At 48.2% G+C, this 22,816-nt stretch overlaps 1 protein-coding gene across 2 annotated transcripts in view; it reads right to left on the bottom strand.

Annotated features, from left to right (window-relative positions):
• Positions 1–22,816, bottom strand: part of ATRX (ATRX chromatin remodeler) — a 561,376-nt gene that overhangs the window by 14,028 nt on the left and 524,532 nt on the right. For both annotated transcript variants that reach the window (XM_063937173.1, XM_063937174.1), the window contains one exon: positions 21,664–21,804. In XM_063937173.1, coding sequence (XP_063793243.1) covers positions 21,664–21,804 — 141 coding nt within the window. The remainder of the gene's footprint in view (positions 1–21,663; positions 21,805–22,816) is intronic.

Raw genomic sequence — 22,816 nt, 5'->3', positions numbered from 1 at the left:
GCCGGGCGCCATCTTGCGGTTGGCGGGCCGCGCGCACGGGGCTCCGCCACCCGTCCCTGACAGCCCTGCACAAAAAAAAACCCACAAACGGAGCGGCCTATGAGCCGGACAGCTGATACCCCCTCTGCCTGCTACAAAAGCCCTGGTCCCCTGTGAGATATAACACAGGCTGGGCTGACTGTGGGCTTCTCCGGGCGCCATCTTGAGGTTGGCACTGGGCTCAGCTCTGCTCCAGTCCACACCTCTCCTGCCAGACACTATTATATGCAGCCTGAGCAGCCAGACCTGACTAGTGGCTGGCAAAGGATAATAAAGCAGACCTGCATTGCTCTGCCTCGTTTATGCAGGTGAGAAGTTGCTTGATCCCCTGATCCTGACCATAACTACCAATTCTATAGTGCCACACTATCAGGAACACTGGTCCTTTTATATATATATATCCGTCCTGCGTCTATTGGCCCTCACATAGTGAGCCGCTGCCTGCGCCCCCTCTCTTGCCTGCACTGCTTTGATTATAATCGGTCATATACGGTGGCATCGTGTTATCCAAAATGGTGAAAGGCCGTCAACAAAACGCGGCGGCAGGCGCAATGGAAAAGTTTATCCGCAACCCCGGTCCCCAACAACAGCGGAGGGAAACTACACAAGATGAGTCTTCGCCCCCTTCTCCTGCATACAGCTCTGTCTCATCAGAACCACCTGATGCTGCGTTACAAAGAGTGTTGGACGCCGTGACAGCAAGCGAGGCCCGCTTGGCTGACAAAATCGGGCAGGTGCAGTCTGATCTCTCCATTATACATCAGGACCTACAACGGGTGAGAGAGAGGGTGGGTGAGGCCGAAACCTGTATCTCCAATGTCGAGGATACTGTCACTCCGCTGGGGCGGCGTACTGACACTTTGGAGTCTCAAATGACTGATGTGCGCAAAAAACTAACGGATATGGAGGGACGCTTACGTCGCAACAATGTCCGTTTCATCGGTCTGCCCGAGAAGGAGGAGGGCTCATCTCCTGAGGAATTTCTAGAGGCGTGGCTTCGGAAGGCATTTGGACCCGATGAATTCTCGCCGCATTTCACCATAGAACGAGCTCATAGAGTGCCGATGCGCCCGTTGCCTCCGGGGGCCCCGCCTCGTACCTTCATCGCCAAGTTCCTTCACTTCCGCGACCGGGACACTGTTCTGAAACTTGCTCGCACGAAAGGCCCCCTAAAATGGAACGGGTCGCCAATATCGGTCTTCCCAGACTTTGCGGTGGAGGTGCAGAAAGATAGAGCTCAGTTTCTGCCTGTTAAGCGGAGACTCCGGGAACTTGAACTGCCATACGCCATGCTCTTTCCATCACGATTACGAGTGGTAGCTGATGGGGAGACCAAGTTTTTTGAGGCTCCTCGTGAGGCGATGATGTGGCTGGATAGACGCTTCCCGGCGAGACGGGCCCTTGCTGATGAGTGATTAATTCCTGTGACTGTGTGGCAAAAGATTTTATGTACAGGATAAGATTATATGCATATCTACTGGAGTGATGCAGGATGTGGGGGAAAATGTTTAACTATCTATGCTGTTCCCTGAGGATATGAGGGTGGTAGGGGGGTTAATTACTTACCTGATTTTCTGTCTTGTTATTCTTCTTATACAGGCAATTACTATATTAATAATGCTGGGACATGTCGGGTGGGGGGCCGGGGGAGAGGAGGGATATATCGGCGGTCCGAATATACCTGATTATATTTGATCTTAAGTCCCGGGGGGTGACTTTGTATATCTCGCCTCTTTTTCTATCCTATGGGGGCGAATTAGTCTACAGGCTGGGGAAGTTTTGTTTTGTTTGTGTTTTGTTTTCTCTTTCTTAGGGCCATTGTATTTCTGGCTCCACCCAGGGTATAACAAGGTGTGTGCTCTGGGCTTGAGCCGGTATTAGGTTCAGGGATCCAAGTATGCTGCAGGTTGGGAGTAGTATACAGGGTGGGGGGAGGGGGGAAGTTGTTGGCTATGGTTGTTTCTGGTATGGATGGTCGAAATTTGAGTGTGTGTGGCTTACGAATCTACTCATTGAGCGGTGGTGCCTTGTTCTTGTATACAGAGAAGATGGATCTGGCTGGCTGCTGGCTGTAGCCTCTCTTATTATCAAAACGACCCCTCATGGTTGGACTTAGGTTGGTGTCATGGAATGTAAGGGGACTCAATGACAAGATCAAGAGATCCCTTGTGCTTAGACAAATTAAGCAATATGCCGCTGATGTGATATGTCTTATGGAGACCCACCTGGTGGGCAGTAAGACCCTTGCCCTTAAAAGACCTTGGGTAGGGTGGGCATTCCATTCCACACACACTTCTGCCTCTCGGGGGGTCTCTATCCTTATAAAGAAGGCAGTTCCCTTTGTACTGGAGTCAGTACAAACGGACCCATGGGGAAGATATGTGTTTTTAAAGTGTAAAATCCACTGTACCCCTCTGCTTTTGCTGTCCGTATATGTGCCCCCCCCGTACTCCTCAGATGTCCTAAAAAGGGTTGCAGGATTTATGGCCTTGTCACCGGGTATACCCGTGGTTTGTGTGGGGGATTTCAACAATGTTTTAGATAAAGCGATGGATAGATTCTCCACCAATCCCTCTGGTCCACACTCTGGTAGAAATGATTTTGCTGAGGTTGTGTCGGGACTGGGCCTGGTTGATCCCTGGAGACTGAGACATCCATCTGCTAAACAATATTCATGCTTCTCACATTCCCACTCCTCGTTCTCTAGGATTGACCTGGCCCTTCTCTCGAACGATCTGATTCCTAGGGTCCAGGATAGCAAATATGAGACTAGGGGTATATCGGACCACTCCCCTTTAACATTGACCCTGGACTTTGGCTGCTCTAGAGGCCAGGCAGTGTGGAAGTTTAACCCGTTTTGGCTAGTACATATGGGAGATGGCTCCGATTTGGTGACTGCGTGGCGGGAATTTTTTGAGATAAATAAGGCTGGGCAACCTATCTCTAATTTATGGGATGCGTTCAAGGCCTTTTTGCGGGGAACCCTAATTAAACGAGTGGCTAATTTAAAAACCTTTTTCAGGCACCGGGAGTCCGAGCTAGAGACCTTGAGTGTTGCTGCTGAGGTAAAATACTTACAGGATTGCTTGGATAGTTCCAAATCTGCATGGTTGACAGCGCAGGGGGAATGGAGGGAATGTCTAATGGAAAAGACTCAGCATAGACTCCTCTTTTCCTCTCACACCTTCTACGCCTCCGGGGATAGGCCGGGATCATATTTAGCCTCTTTGGCACGAGGTGAGAGATCCGCTAATACCGTGGTTGAAATAGAGGCCCCAGACGGTACCACTGTAGTGCAGACCCCACAGATTGCGTCGGAATTCGTGTCGTACTATAGACGTTTATATAGCTCTAAACTGGACTGTACCCCGATGCAATTAGACGAATATTTACAGACTATACAGCTTCCCTTGCTGACTGGTGAGGCGCATGACTTCCTCGAGGCACCTATTTCGCCGGAGGAGATTGCGGATGCGATCAGTGCTGCCCCCAATGGGAAGGCTTCAGGGCCCGATGGCATACCGTCTGAGCTATATAGGCGCCATTTAGATTTTTTTGTCCCCCAATTGCTTGAGCTATATAGTCAAATATTCACACAGGAATCCCTCCCATTATCTATGGCGGAGGCATTGATTATTGTCCTTCCGAAGCCCGATAAGGACCATAGGAAGGTTGATTCTTATAGACCTATCTCCCTTCTACCGACCGATATCAAAATTCTGGCCAAAATCCTGGCATGTAGATTAAATAAGGTAATTACACAGATCATACACCCAGATCAGACGGGATTTATGCCCAATAAATCAACATCCATTAATCTCAGACGATTATTTACCCATCTACAGGTCCCCCGTGAGGCACCCTCATCCATAGTAGTATCACTAGACGCCGCTAAGGCCTTTGACTCCGTGGAGTGGGAGTACTTGTGGAGGGTCATGCGCAAGTTTGGTATAGGCCCTAACTTTATCAAATTTGTCCGCCTGATGTATTCCTCTCCCCTGGCTAGAGTGACGGTGAATGGCTTTGTGTCACATTCCTTTCCGTTGTCCAGAGGCACTCGTCAGGGATGCCCATTGTCCCCTACCCTGTTTGCTATAGCCATTGAACCCCTTGCATGTCTTCTGCGAGCGAACCCTGAGATTATTGGATACACCGTGGGCACCAGGGAGGAGAAAATAGCTCTTTATGCCGATGATATCCTGCTATTTGTGGATCGCTATGCTGAGTCTATGCCTAAGATTTTAGATATTATTAATAAGTTCGGATGTTACTCAGGGCTCCTGATCAATTGGGAGAAATCCTCCATTATTCCGCTTCAAGGTGAGGTCCCTGCCTCCCCATTGGTTGTTCTCCCGCTAAGATGGGTGAATTCCTTTAAGTATCTGGGCATATGGATATCCAATGACCCTCATAAATTTACTTCCCTTAATATTACACCGCAAATATCTTATCTTCGCAATAAGGTGAAGGTCTGGGGGAAATTGCCCCTGACGGCTACAGGGAGGGTTAATCTGGTAAAAATGGTTTTTCAACCCAAACTCCTATACATACTTCAACAATCCCCGATATACATCCCCCAGAAAACTTTCAAACAGATAGATGGCTTGATGTCCTCTCTGGTTTGGGCTAGTAAACGGGCACGGTTGAAACTTAATACTCTGACTAGGCCCAAAACCTCAGGGGGGCTGGCTCTTCCCAACTTTCGTCTTTATTATTTTGCAGCACAACTAGCACATCTATGGGAATGGGTTAATGAATCTGACACTTCAAGTTTGCATTCTCAGCTGGTATTGCAGGAATACCCAGGTGGTTCACCACTGAGACTGCTTCTCTGTGGAAGTGTCAAAGTATCGGCACTACCACTCTTTAAACAATATATTACTGTTTGGAGACTGGCGCATCGGATATTGCAAGGACAGGGCATTGACCCTGACACTCCGCTGAACAATAAATATGGATTGCCAGAGTTGTGTCAGCTTCAAGTCAGGGAGGTGTGGGAACCATGGGGGGTGACTTCACTGGGACACTTGTATGTTGATGGGTTTTTTAGATCTTTCCAGCAGATTCAACAGGAATTTAACGTCCCCTCAGCGTATTTTTATCGCTTCCTTCAATTGAGACATGCGGTGTCTGCCCAATTCCCCGATGGCCCGCCGGCGCTTACTGATTCTCCGGTCAAATTGCTGTTGCAGACAGTGGGACCCGGTCACTTAGTATCCAAATTATATGGCCGGTTACTTCAAATGCATCATATAGACCCCCTTAGCTCCCTTAAGACCAAGTGGGAATCTGACCTAGGTCCAGTGTCGGATGAGATATGGGAGGGTGCCCTGGGATCGAGCCGGCTTTCAACATCATCTGTCCGATATCAACAAATTCAGTTGTTCGTGCTGCACAGGGTATATATGTCACCTCTGCGATTGTCACATATAGGGGGATCCCACAGCTCAAAATGTCCCAAATGCGGCACTATGGGAGCAGACTTTTGGCATATGATATGGATATGCCCTCTGGTGTCGAAGTTTTGGGAGGAGGTTATACGGGCCATAGTTGGTACGGGTATCCCCTCTACCGTACTTACACCTATCTCTTGCATATTGGCAACTATAGATGAGGAAACTCTAGACCCGCCCAGTCGACGATATGTTATAAACCTCAGTGCTCTGGCCAAGGTTTGCATAGCCAGATTATGGATGGCTAATGAAGCCCCGGCGCCACAATCCTGGATTGCTCTGGTTAATACTACGGTTGCACATGAAAAATTCGTATATCTGGCCAGGAATGCGGAAAAAAAGTTTATTGCTATATGGGGAAGGTGGATGAGCTCTCGCTATTTCGCTTCAAGGATGAATACTGCTGAACCCTAGATCTATTTAACTGCCCGATATGAGTAGTCTTTGTGTGAGTTCTCTGGGGTGAATGGCCCGTGGCCGGCCGGATCCAAAGGCACGATGTTATCGTGATAAAAGATAATACAATGTGGGTCTAATATATAGGAATTCTGGATCACCACTGCTCTATTGCTATTTATGATTCTGAATGAGATATTTAATACCACATCACACTATGCTCTCTCTGCAATACCGTAGCATGTTGTTGTTACTTGTTTAAGTGTTATAGTCTGGTTGTTGTAAGTATGTTATGCTTGCCCTAGGCAATGTTTAAATGTTAAAACATTGTAAAAACCAATAAAAAACTATTGAATTTAAAAAAAAAAAAAATGTTCTGGCATGGAACCTCCTATATTTATGACCATCTTTCCCAACAATTGGATGCAAAGTTGGATGGATACATGCCTTGTCCTCTGGGAGGAACACCTTCTGGGTCACTGTATCCATTAATATCCCCAAAACAGGAGCTGCTGGGTCTGTTCCAGGTGGGACTTCTGTAGATTGAGAATCCACCCATGGCGTGACAGAAGTTGGATAGTGTGGTCAATATGGAGCAATAAAAGCTCCCTGGATCTTGCTTTTATCAGAAGATCGTCCAGGTAAGGGACAACATTGACCCCATGGACCCGGAGTTGGAACATCATCTCTGCCATCTCCTTCGTGAATACCCTCGGAGCTGTGTACAGGCCAAAGGGTAGTTCCTGGAACTGGTAGTGATCGTCCAGTAAGGCAAACCTTAAATAAAGCCTGATGAGGTGGCCAAATTGGAATATGAAGGTAGGCGTCCTTGATATCCAGGGAAACCAGGAACTCCTGTTCTTCCAGACCAGCAATCACTGCCCTCAGGAATTCCATTTTGAACTTGAAAACCTTTAGGTAAGGATTCAAGGACTTTAGATTCAAAATGGGCCGTACCGAGCCATCCGGCTTTGGAACCACAAACAGGTTGGAGTAATAACCCCTGCCTCGTTGTGGTATCGGTACTGGAACAAAATAGTTGGGGAGGAGCACCGTCGAACTCCAGCTTGTAGCCATGAGAAATTAGGTCCCTTACCCAGGTATCCTTGCAGGAGCTTTCTCAGATGAGGCTGAAGTGACGTAATCGGGCTCCCACCTCGAGATCTCCTCGGGTTGGGTGGGCACGGTCATGCTGAGCACTTAATGGAAGTAGAACTGGTGCTCCGTTCCTGAGAACCGGTGATTGCAGTTCTTTTCGACTTACCTCTGGTGCCTCTATTTGCATTGGAGGCAACTCTGGCCCTAGAACGAAATCTGTTAGACCGAAAGGACTGAACAGATGGCCCCAGGTACGAGCACCTAGCCGGCGGGGCCCCAGAGGGGAGACACGTGGATTTCCCAGCAGTGACTTTGGATATCCACATATCCAACTCAACCTCAAAGAGCCATTACCCCGAAAAGGGGAGGGATTCCACACTGCGCTTTGATTCTGCATCCGCTATCCACTGATGCAACCACAAAGCCCTGCGTGCTGACACTGCCATGGCAGAAGTCCTAGCATTAATATTCCCCTTCTCCTTGAATGAGTCAGGACGCGTGTAGTGTTCTGAATGTGCTTGAGGAGAGTCACCATAGTGACCAGAAGCATAGCCCCTGAGGCCCTCATGAATCCGAGTAGCCCACATGTGAATGGTCAACCAGCAGCCTGCTATGACCGGCCTCTGCAATATACCTGCTGCCATGTATATGGATATGTGTAGTCTCTATCTTTCTGTCCCCAGGATCCTTCATGGTAAAGGAGCCCGGGGCAGGCAGCACCGCCTTTTTGGACAGTCAAGAGACTGATACGTCAACCCCCGGGGGTTCTTCACAGAATTTCCTACCTTCAGGAGCAAATGGGAAAGTGCGCAAACACTTTTTTGACACTTGGAATTGTGTGTCTGGATTTTTCCAGGTCAACTTAAAATAAGATTTTACTTACCGATAAATCTATTTCTCGTAGTCCGTAGTGGATGCTGGGACTCCGTAAGGACCATGGGAATATAGCGGCTCCGCAGGAGACAGGGCACAAAATAAAAGCTTAAGGATCAGGTGGTGTGCACTGGCTCCTCCCCCTATGACCCTCCTCCAAGCCTCAGTTAGGATACTGTGCCCGGACGAGCGTACATAATAAGGAAGGATATTGAATCCCGGGTAAGACTCATACCAGCCACACCAATCACACCGTACAACTTGTGATCTGAACCCAGTTAACAGTATGATAAACGCAAAGGAGCCTCTGAAAAGATAGCTCACAACAATAATAACCCGAATTTTTTGTAACAATAACTATATACAAGTATTGCAGACAATCCGCACTAGGGATGGGCGCCCAGCATCCACTACGGACTACGAGAAATAGATTTATCGGTAAGTAAAATCTTATTTTCTCTGACGTCCTAGTGGATGCTGGGACTCCGTAAGGACCATGGGGATTATACCAAAGCTCCCAAACGGGCGGGAGAGTGCGGATGACTCTGCAGCACCGAATGAGAGAACTCCAGGTCCTCCTCAGCCAGGGTATCAAATTTGTAGAATTTAGCAAACGTGTTTGCCCCTGACCAAGTAGCTGCTCGGCAAAGTTGTAAAGCCGAGACCCCTCGGGCAGCCGCCCAAGATGAGCCCACCTTCCTTGTGGAATGGGCTTTTACTGATTTTGGCTGTGGCAATCCTGCCACAGAATGTGCAAGCTGAATTGTACTACAAATCCAACGAGCAATCGTCTGCTTAGAAGCAGGAGCACCCAGCTTGTTGGGTGCATACAGGATAAACAGCGAGTCAGATTTTCTGACTCCAGCCGTCCTGGAAACATATATTTTCAAGGCCCTGACAACGTCAAGCAACTTAGAGTCCTCTAAGTCCCTGGTAGCCGCAGGTACCACAATAGGTTGGTTCATGTGAAATGCAGAAACCACCTTAGGTAGAAATTGAGGACGAGTCCTCAATTCCGCCCTGTCAGAATGAAATATCAAGTAAGGGCTTTTATATGATAAAGCCGCCAATTCTGACACACGCCTGGCTGAAGCCAAGGCTAACAGCATCGACACCTTCCATGTGAGATATTTTAAGTCCACAGTAGAAAGTGGTTCAAACCAATGTGACTTTAGAAAACTCAACACCACATTGAGATCCCAAGGTGCCACTGGAGGCACAAAAGGAGGCTGTATGTGCAGCACCCCTTTTACAAATGTCTGAACTTCAGGTACTGAAGCCAGTTCTTTCTGGAAGAAAATCGACAGGGCCGAAATTTGAACCTTAATGGACCCTAATTTTAGGCCCATAGACAGTCCTGTTTGCAGGAAATGAAGGAAACGACCCAGTTGAAATTCCTCTGTAGGGGCCTTCTTGGCCTCACACCACGCAACATATTTACGCCAAATGCGGTGATAATGTTTTGCGGTTACGTCCTTCCTGGCTTTGACCAGAGTAGGGATGACTTCTTCTGGAATGCCTTTTTCCCTCAGGATCCGGCGTTCAACCGCCATGCCGTCAAACGCAGCCGCGGTAAGTCTTGGAACAGACAAGGCCCCTGCAGTAGCAGGTCCTTTCTTAGAGGTAGAGGCCACGGTTCGTCCGTGAGCATCTCTTGAAGTTCCGGGTACCAAGTCCGTCTTGGCCAATCCGGAACCACGAGTATAGTTCTTACTCCTCTCCTTCTTATGATTCTCAGTACTTTTGGTATGAGAGGCAGAGGAGGGAACACATACACTGACTGGTACACCCACGGCGTTACCAGAGCGTCCACTGCTATTGCCTGAGGGTCCCTTGACCTGGCGCAATATCTGTCCAGTTTTTTGTTTAGACGTGACGCCATCATGTCCACCTTTGGTTTTTCCCAACGGTTTACAATCAGGTGGAAGACTTCTGGGTGAAGTCCCCACTCTCCCGGGTGAAGGTCGTGTCTGCTGAGGAAGTCTGCTTCCCAGTTGTCCACTCCCGGAATGAATACTGCTGACAGTGCTATCACATGATTTTCCGCCCAGCGAAGAATCCTTGCAGCTTCTGCCATTGCCCTCCTGCTTCTCGTGCCGCCCTGTCTGTTTACGTGGGCGACTGACGTGATGTTGTCCGATTGGATCAACACCGCCTGACCCTGAAGCAGAGGTTTTGCTTGACTTAGGGCATTGTAAATGGCCCTTAGTTCCAGAATGTTTATATGAAGAGACGTTTCCAAGCTTGACCACAGGCCCTGGAAATTCCTTCCCTGTGTGACTGCTCCCCAGCCTCTCAGGCTGGCATCCGTGGTTACCAGGATCCAATCCTGAATGCCAAATCTGCGGCCCTCTAGTAGATGAGCACTCTGCAGCCACCACAGGAGAGACACCCTCGTCCTTGGCGACAGGGTTATCCGCTGATGCATCTGCAGATGCGATCCGGACCATTTGTCCAGTAGATCCCACTGAAATGTTCTTGCATGGAATCTTCCGAATGGAATCGCTTCGTAAGAAGCCACCATTTTCCCCAGGACCCTCGTGCACTGATGCACTGAGACCTGTCCTGGTTTTAGGAGGTTCCTGACTAGCTCGGATAACTCCCTGGCCTTCTCCTCCGGGAGAAACACCTTCTTCTGGACTGTGTCCAGAATCATTCCTAGGAACAGTAGACGTGTCGTTGGAATCAGCTGCGATTTTGGAATATTTAGAATCCACCCGTGCTGACGTAACACTACCTGAGATAGTGCTACTCCGACTTCTAACTGTTCCCTGGATCTTGCCCTTATCAGGAGATCGTCCAAGTAAGGGATAATTGAAATGCCTTTTCTTCGTAGAAGAATCATCATTTCGGCCATTACCTTGGTAAAGACCCGAGGTGCCGTGGACAATCCAAACGGCAGCGTCTGAAACTGATAATGACAGTTTAGTACTACAAACCTGAGGTACCCTTGGTGAGAAGGGTATATCGGGACGTGGAGATAAGCATCTTTGATGTCCAGAGACACCATATAGTCCCCTTCTTCCAGGTTCGCTATCACTGCTCTGAGTGACTCCATCTTGAATTTGAACCTTTTTATGTAAGTGTTCAAGGATTTCAGATTTAAAATTGGTCTCACCGAGCCGTCCGGCTTCGGTACCACAAACAGCGTGGAATAATACCCCTTTCCTTGTTGCAGGAGGGGTACCTTGATTATCACCTGCTGGGAATACAGCTTGTGAATGGCTTCTAGAACTGCCTCCCTGTCGGAGGGAGACTTTGGTAAAGCAGACTTCAGGAAACGATGAGGGGGAAACGCCTCGAATTCCAGTTTGTACCCCTGCGATACTACCTGTAGAATCCAGGAATCCACTTGCGAGTGAGCCCACTGCGCGTTGAAATTTTTGAGACGGGCCCCCACCATATCTGAGTCTGCTTGTAAAGCCCCAGCGTCATGCTGAAGACTTGGCAGAAGCAGGGGAGGGCTTCTGCTCTTGGGAAGCGGCTGCATGGTGCAGTCTTTTTCCTCTTCCTCTGCCCCGGGGCAGAAAGGAGTGGCCTTTTGCTCGCTTGTACTTATGGGAACGAAAGGACTGAGATTGAAAAGACGGTGTCTTTTTCTGCTGATGTGGAGTGACCTGGGGTAAAAAGGTGGATTTTCCAGCCGTTGCCGTGGCCACCAGGTCCGATAGACCAGCCCCAAATAACTCCTCCCCTTTATACGGCAATACTTCCATGTGCCGTTTGGAATCCGCATCCCCTGACCACTGTCGCGTCCACAACGCTCTTCTGGCAGAGATGGACATAGCACTTACTCTTGATGCCAGGGTGCAAATATCCCTCTGTGCATCACGCATATATAATAATGCATCCTTTAAATGTTCTATAGTTAACAAAATATTGTCCCTATCCAGGGTATCAATATTCTCAGTCAGGGAATCCGACCATGCGACTCCAGCACTGCACATCCAGGCTGAGGCGATTGCTGGTCGCAGTATAACACCAGTATGTGTGTATATACTTTTTAGGATATTTTCCAGCCTTCTATCAGCTGGTTCTTTGAGGGTAGCCGTATCAGGAGACGGTAACGCTACTTGTTTAGATAAACGTGTGAGCGCCTTATCTACCCTAGGGGGTGTTTCCCAACGCGCCCTAACCTCTGGCGGGAAAGGATATAATGCTAATAATTTTTTAGAAATTAGCTGTTTTTTATCGGGAGAAACCCACGCTTTTTCACACACCTCATTTATTTCCTCTGACTCAGGAAAAAATATTGGTAGTTTTTTCTCACCCCACATAATACCCTTCTTTGTGGTACTTGTAGTGTCAGAAAGGTTCAATGCCTCTTTCATTGCCGTGATCATGTAACGTGTGGCCCTACTGGACATTACGTTTGTCTCGTCACCGTCGACACTAGACTCAGTATCTGTGTCAGGGTCTGTGTCGACCCACTGAGGTAACGGGCGTTTTAGCGCCCCTGACGGTGTCTGAGACGCCTGGACAGGCACTAACTGATTTGCCGGCTGTCTCATGTCGTCAACAGTTTTTTGCAAATTGCTGACATTATCACTTAATTGTTTAAATACAATCATCCAGTCAGGTGTCGACTCCCTAGGGGGTGACATCACCAACGCAGGCAACTGCTCCGCCTCCACATAATTTTCCTCCTCATACATGTCGACACACGCGTACCGACACACAGCACACACACACCGGGAATGCTCTGATAGAGGACAGGACCCCACTTAGCCCTTTGGAGAGACAGAGGGAGAGTCTGCCAGCACACACCCAGCGCTATATATATATACAGGGATAACCTTATATAAGTGTTATTCCCTTATAGCTGCTGTTAATTATTGTTATTTGCTGCCAACAATGCCCCCCCTTCTCTTTTTTACCCTGATTCTGAAGCAGGACTGCAGGGGAGAGTCAGGGAGCCGTCCTTCCAGCGGAGCTGTGAGGGAAAATGGCGCTTGTGTGCTGAGGAGATAGGCTCCGCCCCTTCACGACGTCCTTATCTCCCGCTTTTTTGTGTAAAATGGCAGGGGATTAAAATACATCCATATAGCCCAGGAGCTATATGTGATGTATTCTGTTTTGCCACCTAAGGTATTCTGTTATATTGCGTCTCAGGGCGCTCCCCCCCCAGCGCCCTGCACCCTCAGTGACCGGAGTGTGAAGTGTGCTGAGAGCAATGGCGCACAGCTGCGGTGCTGTGCGCTACCTTAGTCTGAAGACAGGATGTCTTCTGCCGCCGATTTCACCGGACCTCTTCGTCTCTTCTGGCTCTGTAAGGGGGACGGCGGCGCGGCTCCGGTGACCCATCCAGGCTGAACCTGTGATCGTCCCTCTGGAGCTAGTGTCCAGTAGCCTAAGAAACCCGATCCACTCTGCACTCAGGTGAGTCCGTTTCTTCTCCCCTTAGTCCCACGATGCAGTGAGCCTGTTGCCAGCAGGACTCACTGAAAATAAAAAAACCTAACTAAACTTTTATTCTAAGCAGCTCAGGAGAGCCACCTAGATTGCACCCTTCTCGGCCGGGCACAAAAATCTAACTGAGGCTTGGAGGAGGGTCATAGGGGGAGGAGCCAGTGCACACCACCTGATCCTTAAGCTTTTATTTTGTGCCCTGTCTCCTGCGGAGCCGCTATATCCCCATGGTCCTTACGGAGTCCCAGCATCCACTAGGACGTCAGAGAAATAGGTCATCTAACTCTGCAGGAATCAGGGAAAGTGACATTTGGCTTGTTTTGTGTAAAAAAAACGATTGCTGTGACGCAGCGTACTCTAGAGCACAGGTTCTCAAACTCGGTCCTCAGGACCCCACACGGTGCATGTTTTGCAGGTCTCCTCACAGAATCACAAGTGATATAATTAGCTCCACCTGTGGACCTTTTAAAATGTGTCAGTGATTAATTAATACACCTGTGCACTTGCTGGGTTACCTGCAAAACATGCACCGTGTGGGGTCCTGAGGACCGAGTTTGAGAACCACTGCTCTAGAGTGAGCTTTAACATGTCCCGTATAGCCACAATGAGGGGTTCAATACCCTGAGCAGAATCAGGATCCCCACTAATGGGATCTAAATCCTCCCCGTCCTCCTGTATATCCTTATATGAATCAGAGAGTAGGGCAGGTAAACCACGCTTTTGTGGACCTGGATGAGAGATGGGGGGCTAAGGAACATCTGCCCTAGCAGCTAAATCTGCAACAGCCTGTTGTAGTAGCTGAGTTTTCTGAACATTAGCAGACAATTGGGATGACATATCAGCCATCATAGTTTTAAGAGCCCCTAGCCAGGAGGGCTCTGGACCCTCTTCCCCAGCCCCTTCACTGAGTTGTGAAGATTGACTGCATTGTTCACATGAAACAGAATCAGTAGATAAGGGTGAGAATCTAGTGTGGCACACACTACAGAGTTTGTGTTTACCCATGCTTACAGTAATCACAACAACATACATATACACACAGACCGTAATACTGATCAAGCCTGCCCTTACTGTATGTGAGAGGAGACACAGAGAGAGACACCAGCACACACCTAGCTGTACAGCCCCAGTGAGGCTGTCAGCTAATTATGTTACAGTGAAACACTAGTAAATTCGGTCCTGTAGAGGACCCAGATTGTGTACAATAGCGGCTCTCCCCCTTTGCTACACCCTGTACCAGTTTTCCAGCGTGTCTTGGGAGTCAGGAAGAGCTGTGTGTGCTGTTGCAGTAAGCAGAGGAAGGCGCCAAAATGTCTCTGGTCCCGCTCTGAGGTAGTTCCGCCCCTTCCAATGGCGCCGGAGCTACAGTGTTTTTTTTATACTGGCAATGTCTCCAATATGATTAAAAACATTGCACCAGTGCTAGTTTAAGCCATCCTGAGCCAGTTTACATGGGGGGCTCTAGCGGGTCCCCCCCACCCCAGAAGGGTCCCGTATGCAGCACCTGCGTTCAGCCGCACGTTGAACCGGGGGACGCCCCTAGCGGGAACCACAGTTTGTACTCACCAGATGTCACCTTCAGGCTAGCATTAGGGGTGTGTGACGTGCTGTGATTGCGACAGCCAAGGCGCAGTGTTCCGCTGAACAAACAACCTCTCAGGACGGTGGTCCTGCAGCGGGGAAGCGGCTCTGCACCTCGCAAAGGCTGGTGACCATCCCCTCCCCCCCTAACTTCCCACGGTGCAGGTATGGTGCTGCCCAAACAACATACTGAAGATAATAAAAGTTTAAAAGAAATTGAAGAAAACTCTCTGGAGCTACAGAGATGTGCATCCTCTCCTGAGGGCACTTTTTTCTAAACTGCCTGTGGGAGGAGGCATGGAGGGGAGGAGCCAGCACACCCAGTGAAGAAATTTAAAGTGCACCGACTCCTTTGGACTCCGTCTACACCCCATCGTACTAAGTTTCCTGAATATTCCATATGGATGCTAGAGAAAGAAAGTAAAAAATAAGAATTTACTTACCGATAATTCTATTTCTCATAGTCCGTAGTGGATGCTGGGGACTCCGAAAGGACCATGGGGAATAGCGGCTCCGCAGGAGACTGTGCACAAAAGTAAAAAGCTTTAGGACTACCTAGTGTGCACTGGCTCCTCCCCCTATGACCCTCCTCCAAGCCTCAGTTAGGATACTGTGCCCGGATGAGCGTACACAATAAGGAAGGATTTTGAATCCCGGGTAAGACTCATACCAGCCACACAAATCACACCGTACAACTTGTGATCTGAACCCAGTTAACAGCATGATAACAGAAGGAGCCTCTGAAAAGATGGCTCACAACAACAATAACCCGATTTTTGTAACAATAACTATGTACAAGTAATGCAGACAATCCGCACTTGGGATGGGCGCCCAGCATCCACTACGGACTATGAGAAATAGAATTATCGGTAAGTAAATTCTTATTTTCTCTAACGTCCTAGTGGATGCTGGGGACTCCGAAAGGACCATGGGGATTATACCAAAGCTCCCAAACGGGCGGGAGAGTGCGGATGACTCTGCAGCACCGAATGAGAGAACTCCAGGTCCTCCTCAGCCAGGGTATCAAATTTGTAGAATTTAGCAAACGTGTTTGCCCCTGACCAAGTAGCTGCTCGACAAAGTTGTAAAGCCGAGACCCCTCGGGCAGCCGCCCAAGATGAGCCCACTTTCCGTGTGGAATGGGCTTTTACAGATTTTGGCTGTGGCAGGCCTGCCACAGAATGTGCAAGCTGAATTGTACTACAAATCCAACGAGCAATCGTCTGCTTAGAAGCAGGAGCACCCAGCTTGTTGGGTGCATACAGGATAAACAGCGAGTCAGACTTTCTGACTCCAGCCGTCCTGGAAACATATTTTCAGGGCCCTGACTACGTCCAGCAACTTGGAATCCTCCAAGTCCCTAGTAGCCGCAGGCACCACAATAGGCTGGTTTAAGTGAAATGCTGAAACCACCTTAGGGAGAAATTGAGGACGAGTCCTCAATTCTGCCCTGTCCGTATGAAAAATTAGGTAAGGGCTTTTATAGGATAAAGCCGCCAATTCTGATACACGCCTGGCTGAAGCCAGGGCTAACAGCATTACCACTTTCCATGTGAGATATTTTAAGTCCACAGTGGTGAGTGGTTCAAACCAATGTGATTTTAGGAATCCCAAAACTACATTGAGATCCCAAGGTGCCACTGGAGGCACAAAAGGAGGCTGTATATGCAGTACTCCCTTGACAAACGTCTGAACTTCAGGAACAGAAGCTAGTTCTTTTTGGAAGAATATTGACAGGGCCGAAATTTGAACCTTAATGGACCCTAATTTGAGGCCCATAGACAGTCCTGTTTGCAGGAAATGCAGGAATCGACCCAGTTGAAATTCCTCTGTAGGGGCCTTCCTGGCCTCGCACCACGCAACATATTTACGCCAAATACGGTGATAATGTTGTACGGTTACATCCTTCCTGGCTTTGATCAGGGTAGGGATGACTTCATCCGGAATGCCTTTTTCCTTCAGGATCCGGCGTTCAACCGCCATGCCGTCAAACGCAGCCGCGGTAAGTCTTGGAACAGACATGGTCCCTGCTGGAGCAGGTCCTTTCTTAGAGGTAGAGGCCACGGGTCTTCCGTGAGCATCTCTTGAATTTCCGGGTACCAAGTCCTTCTTGGCCAATCCGGAGCCACGAGTATAGTCTTTACTCCTCTCCTTCTTATGATTCTCAGTACTTTTGGTATGAGAGGAAGAGGAGGGAACACATACACCGACTGGTACACCCACGGTGTTACCAGAGCGTCCACAGCTATTGCCTGAGGGTCCCTTGACCTGGCGCAATATCTGTCCAGTTTTTTGTTGAGGCGGGACGCCATCATGTCCACCTTTGGTTTTTCCCAACGGTTCACAATCATGTGGAAGACTTCTGGGTGAAGTCCCCACTCCCCCGGGTGAAGATCGTGTCTGCTGAGGAAGTCTGCTTCCCAGTTGTCCACTCCCGGAATGAACACTGCTGACAGTGCTATCACATGATTTTCCGCCCAGCGAAGAATCCTTGCCACTTCCATCATTGCCCTCCTGCTTCTTGTGCCGCCCTGTCTGTTTACGTGGGCGACTGCCGTGATGTTGTCCGACTGTATCAACACCGGCTGACCCTGAAGCAGAGGTCTTGCCTGACTTAGGGCATTGTAAATGGCCCTTAGTTCCAGGATATTTATGTGAAGTGACGTTTCCATGCTTGACCACAAGCCCTGGAAATTTCTTCCCTGTGTGACTGCTCCCCAGCCTCTCAGGCTGGCATCCGTGGTCACCAGGACCCAATCCTGAATGCCGAATCTGCGGCCCTCTAGGAGATGAGCACTCTGTAACCACCACAGGAGAGACACCCTTGTCCTTGGAGACAGGGTTATCCGCTGATGCATTTGAAGATGCGATCCGGACCATTTTCCCAGCAGATCCCACTGAAAAGTTCTTGCGTGGAATCTGCCGAATGGAATCGCTTCGTAAGAAGCCACCATCTTTCCCAGGACCCTTGTGCATTGATGTACTGACACTTGGCCTGGTCTTAGGAGGTTCCTGACTAGGTCGGATAACTCCTTGGCCTTCTCCTCCGGGAGAAACACCTTTTTCTGTACTGTGTCCAGAATCATCCCTAGGAACAGCAGACGTGTCGTCGGAATCAGCTGCGATTTTGGAATATTTAGAATCCATCCGTGCTGTCGTAGTACTACTTGAGATAATGCTACTCCGACCTCTAACTGTTCTCTGGACCTTGCCCTTATCAGGAGATCGTCCAAGTAAGGGATAATTAAGACGCCTTTTCTTCGAAGAAGAATCATCATTTCGGCCATTACCTTGGTAAAGACCCGGGGTGCCGTGGACAATCCAAACGGCAGCGTCTGAAACTGATAGTGACAGTTCTGTACCACAAACCTGAGGTACCCTTGGTGAGAAGGGCAAATTGGGACATGGAGGTAAGCATCCTTGATGTCCAGAGACACCATATAGTCCCCTTCTTCCAGGTTCGCTATCACTGCTCTGAGTGACTCCATCTTGAACTTGAACCTTTTTATGTAAGTGTTCAAGGATTTCAGATTTAAAATGGGTTTCACCGAGCCGTCCGGCTTCGGTACCACAAACAGCGTGGAATAATACCCCTTTCCCTGTTGTAGGAGGGGTACCTTGATGATCACCTGCTGGGAATACAGCTTGTGAATGGCTTCCAATACCGCCTCCCTGTCGGGGGGAGACGTTGGTAAAGCAGACTTCAGGAACCGGCGAGGGGGAGACGTCTCGAATTCCAATTTGTACCCCTGAGATACTACCTGCAGGATCCAGGGGTCCACTTGCGAGTGAGCCCACTGCGCGCTGAAATTCTTGAGACGGGCCCCCACCGTGCCTGAGTCCGCTTGTAAGGCCCCAGCGTCATGCTGAGGACTTGGCAGAAGCGGGGGAGGGCTTCTGTTCGTGGGAAGAGGCTGTCTGCTGCAGTCTTTTTCCCCTTCCTCTGCCCCGGGGCAGATATGAGTGGCCTTTTGCCCGCTTGCCCTTATGGGGACGAAAGGACTGAGCCTGAAAAGACGGTATCTTTTTCTGCTGTGAGGTGACTTGGGGTAAAAAGGTGGATTTTCCAGCCGTTGCCGTGGCCACCAGGTCCGATAGACCGACCCCAAATAACTCCTCCCCTTTATACGGCAATACTTCCATATGCCGTTTGGAATCCGCATCCCCTGACCACTGTCGCGTCCATAATCCTCTTCTGGCAGAAATGGACATCGCACTTACTCTTGATGCCAGAGTGCAAATATCCCTCTGTGCATCTCGCATATATAGAAATGCATCCTTTAAATGCTCTATAGTCAATAATATATTGTCCCTGTCCAGGGTATCAATATTTTCAGTCAGGGAATCCGACCAAGCCACCCCAGCACTGCACATCCAGGCTGCGGCGACTGCTGGTCGCAGTATAATACCAGTATGTGTGTATATACTTTTTAGGATATTTTCCAGCTTCCTATCAGCTGGTTCCTTGAGGGCGGCCGTATCAGGAGACGGTAACGCCACTTGTTTTGTTAAGCGTGTGAGCGCCTTATCTACCCTAGGGGGTGTTTCCCAACGTGCCCTAACCTCTGGCGGGAAAGGGTATAATGCCAATAACTTTTTAGAAATTAGCAGTTTTTTATCGGGGGAAACCCACGCTTCATCACACACCTCATTTAATTCATCTGATTCGGGAAAAACTACGGGTAGTTTTTTCACACCCCACATAATACCCTTTTTTGTGGTACTTGTAGTATCAGAAATGTTCAAAACCTCCTTCATTGCCGTGATCATGTAACGTGTGGCCCTACTGGAAAATACGTTTGTTTCCTCACCGTCGACACTGGAGTCAGTGTCCGTGTCTGTATCGACCTGAGGTAACGGGCGCTTTAGAGCCCCTGACGGTGTTTGAGACGCCTGTACAGGTATTAACTGATTTGCCGGCTGTCTCATGTCGTCAACAGTCTTTTGTAAAGTGCTGACACTATCACGTAATTCTTTCCATAAGACCATCAAGTCAGGTGTCGACTCCCTAGGGGGTGACATCACTAACACAGGCAATTGCTCCGCCTCCACACCATTTTCCTCCTCATACATGTCGACACAACGTACCGACACACAGCACACACACAGGGAATGCTCTGATAGAGGACAGGACCCCACTAGCCCTTTGGGGAGACAGAGGGAGAGTTTGCCAGCACACACCAGAGCGCTATATATATATATATACAGGGATAACCTTATATAAGTGTTTTTCCCTAATATAGCTGCTGTATATATTTATATGCCAATTTAGTGCCCCCCCTCTCTTGTTTTACCCTGTTTCTGTAGTGCAGGACTGCAGGGGAGAGTCAGGGAGCCTTCCTCCAACGGAGCTGTGAGGAAAAAATGGCGCCAGTGTGCTGAGGAGATAGGCTCCGCCCCTTTTTCGGCGGCCTTTCTCCCGCTTTTTTATGTAAAAATAGGCAGGGGTTAAATACATCCATATAGCCCAGGAGCTATATGTGATGTATTTTTTGCCAAAAAAGGTGATTTTATTGCGTCTCAGGGCGCCCCCCCCAGCACCCTGCACCCTCAGTGACCGGAGTGTGAAGTGTGCTGAGAGCAATGGCGCACAGCTGCGGTGCTGTGCGCTACCTTAGTGAAGACAGGACGTCTTCTGCCGCCGATTTTCCGGACCTCTTCAGTCTTCTGGCTCTGTAAGGGGGACGGCGGCGCGGCTCCGGGACCCATCCATGGCTGGGCCTGTGATCGTCCCTCTGGAGCTAATGTCCAGTAGCCTAAGAAGCCCAATCCACTCTGCACGCAGGTGAGTTCGCTTCTTCTCCCCTTAGTCCCTCGATGCAGTGAGCCTGTTGCCAGCAGGTCTCACTGAAAATAAAAAACCTATTTAAACTTTTACTCTAAGCAGCTCAGGAGAGCCACCTAGATTGCACCCTTCTCGTTCGGGCACAAAATCTTAACTGAGGCTTGGAGGAGGGTCATAGGGGGAGGAGCCAGTGCACACTAGGTAGTCCTAAAGCTTTTTACTTTTGTGCCCAGTCTCCTGCGGAGCCGCTATTCCCCATGGTCCTTTCGGAGTCCCCAGCATCCACTAGGACGTTAGAGAAATAAATAAATATATATATATATATACAGGTTGAGTATCCCATATCCAAATATTCCGAAATACGGAATATTCTGAAATACGGACTTTTTTGAGTGAGTGAAATAGTGAAACCTTTGTTTTTTGATGGCTCAATGTACACAAACTTTGTTTAATACACAAAGTTATTAATAATATTGTATTAAATGACCTTCAGGCTGTGTGTATGAGGTGTATATGAAACATAAATGAATTGTGTGAATGTAGACACACTTTGTTTAATGCACAAAGTTATAAAAAATATTGGCTAAAATTACCTCCCAGCTGTGTGTATAAGGTGTATATGTAACATAAATGCATTCTGTGCTCAGACTTGGGTCCCATCGCCATAATATCTCATTATGGTATGCAATTATTCCAAAATACGGAAAAATCCGATATCCAAAATACCTCTGGTCCCAGGCATTTTGGATAAGGGATACTCAACCTGTAATATTATATACACACACAGTTGCCACTTTAAGTGATCCTTTATAATACTGGTAGGGTGGGCATATTAACCTGTGCCTGCTGTATGCAGAATGTGTAAGATAACTAGAAAGCTAAGCATACAGAGTTGTCAGAAGAGACATTATCTGGCTTCTGGGCCACTCTCTAAGGATTACATTGAATGTAATCTTGCAATTCAGAGGAACTGTTCACGATAAGCCTAACATACTGTACACATGGGACCTTTTGGATTATTTTACTTACCTCCAGTTGCCTGTTAGTCAGGGCAGACAATGCTCCTAAGTTTAAGGGCATGTATGAAGATTGAGCATTGTTGAAATTGATTTGGTTGTAATTGATCCCAGCTGCAGCTGCCGCTGCCATGTTCAAACGATTGGTCAAACCCTTAAAGTAAGAAAAAAAAAAAAAGTTTTGAATATACATTCAGACTGCTACAGAACATCAGGTTTCAAGAACCAAATAATAAAAAAAAAAAAAAAAAAAAAAAAAAAAAAAGTGTCATATGGACACTGAAATATTCATATGTACTTCTTATTTAAATCATATTACCTACACCAATAATAAACGGCAGATGAGGGGGATCTGTACCATTACCAAAATGACACCAATTCTTGGACTAAGCAGGCCTAGAAAGTTAAAGTGAATTTTGGAAAGGGAGTGTGCAAAATAGAACAACCCTCCAAACTCTTTAATTCAACTTTCAATGATGTTTCTATTATAACTAGCACTGTCTAGACAAGCCCTGAAGGAAGAATAAAAACATACGTTCAAAAAAAACCAAACATTTTCTTAAACGAACAATGTGTGAAAAATAGAATGCAATCTCAGGATTAGCTACAGGACTTTGCAGCAATACTAGACTAGGCGGACACACGTCCTCTGTGGACTGGGGCCATCATCAACATGAAAGACAACATGCTCATAGGTAAGAGATCCTGCATGGGGTGGTCACTTCATACCATTAAAGTGTGATCACAATTGACTGTGTTCTAAATAAATACCTCGTAACACTATAGAGCCACCAAAAACAATCACTCAGAACTCGGCAGGCAAATATAGCAGTGCATCATTTTCATAATGGATCCTAATAAAGGTGGGACATATTTACTTAACACATGAGCCAAACACTATGGAAGTTCTTACTACCAATATGCTTGGTACCCCAGGTTTTTATTGACATTCGAGGGCCGACTAGCCCTGTTCTGGGTGTCCCCCCTGCATGTCGGTTTGAATACGATCATCTCGGAATGAGGGCCATAGACCATTGTTGGACAACCTGAAGTAACAACTGCCCTTTGAATCCTCAAAAGGAATGCACATTACACTTATTAAGAATGAAAAACAAATTATATGACCTCTGAACCCACACATTATTCATCCAAAATGCCCCCACATC

Source organism: Pseudophryne corroboree, chromosome 8, assembly GCF_028390025.1.
Source record: "Pseudophryne corroboree isolate aPseCor3 chromosome 8, aPseCor3.hap2, whole genome shotgun sequence".
Lineage (NCBI taxonomy): Eukaryota > Metazoa > Chordata > Amphibia > Anura > Myobatrachidae > Pseudophryne > Pseudophryne corroboree.
Note: the sequence above shows the minus strand (reverse complement) of the source record. Positions and strands in the feature narration are given on the sequence as shown.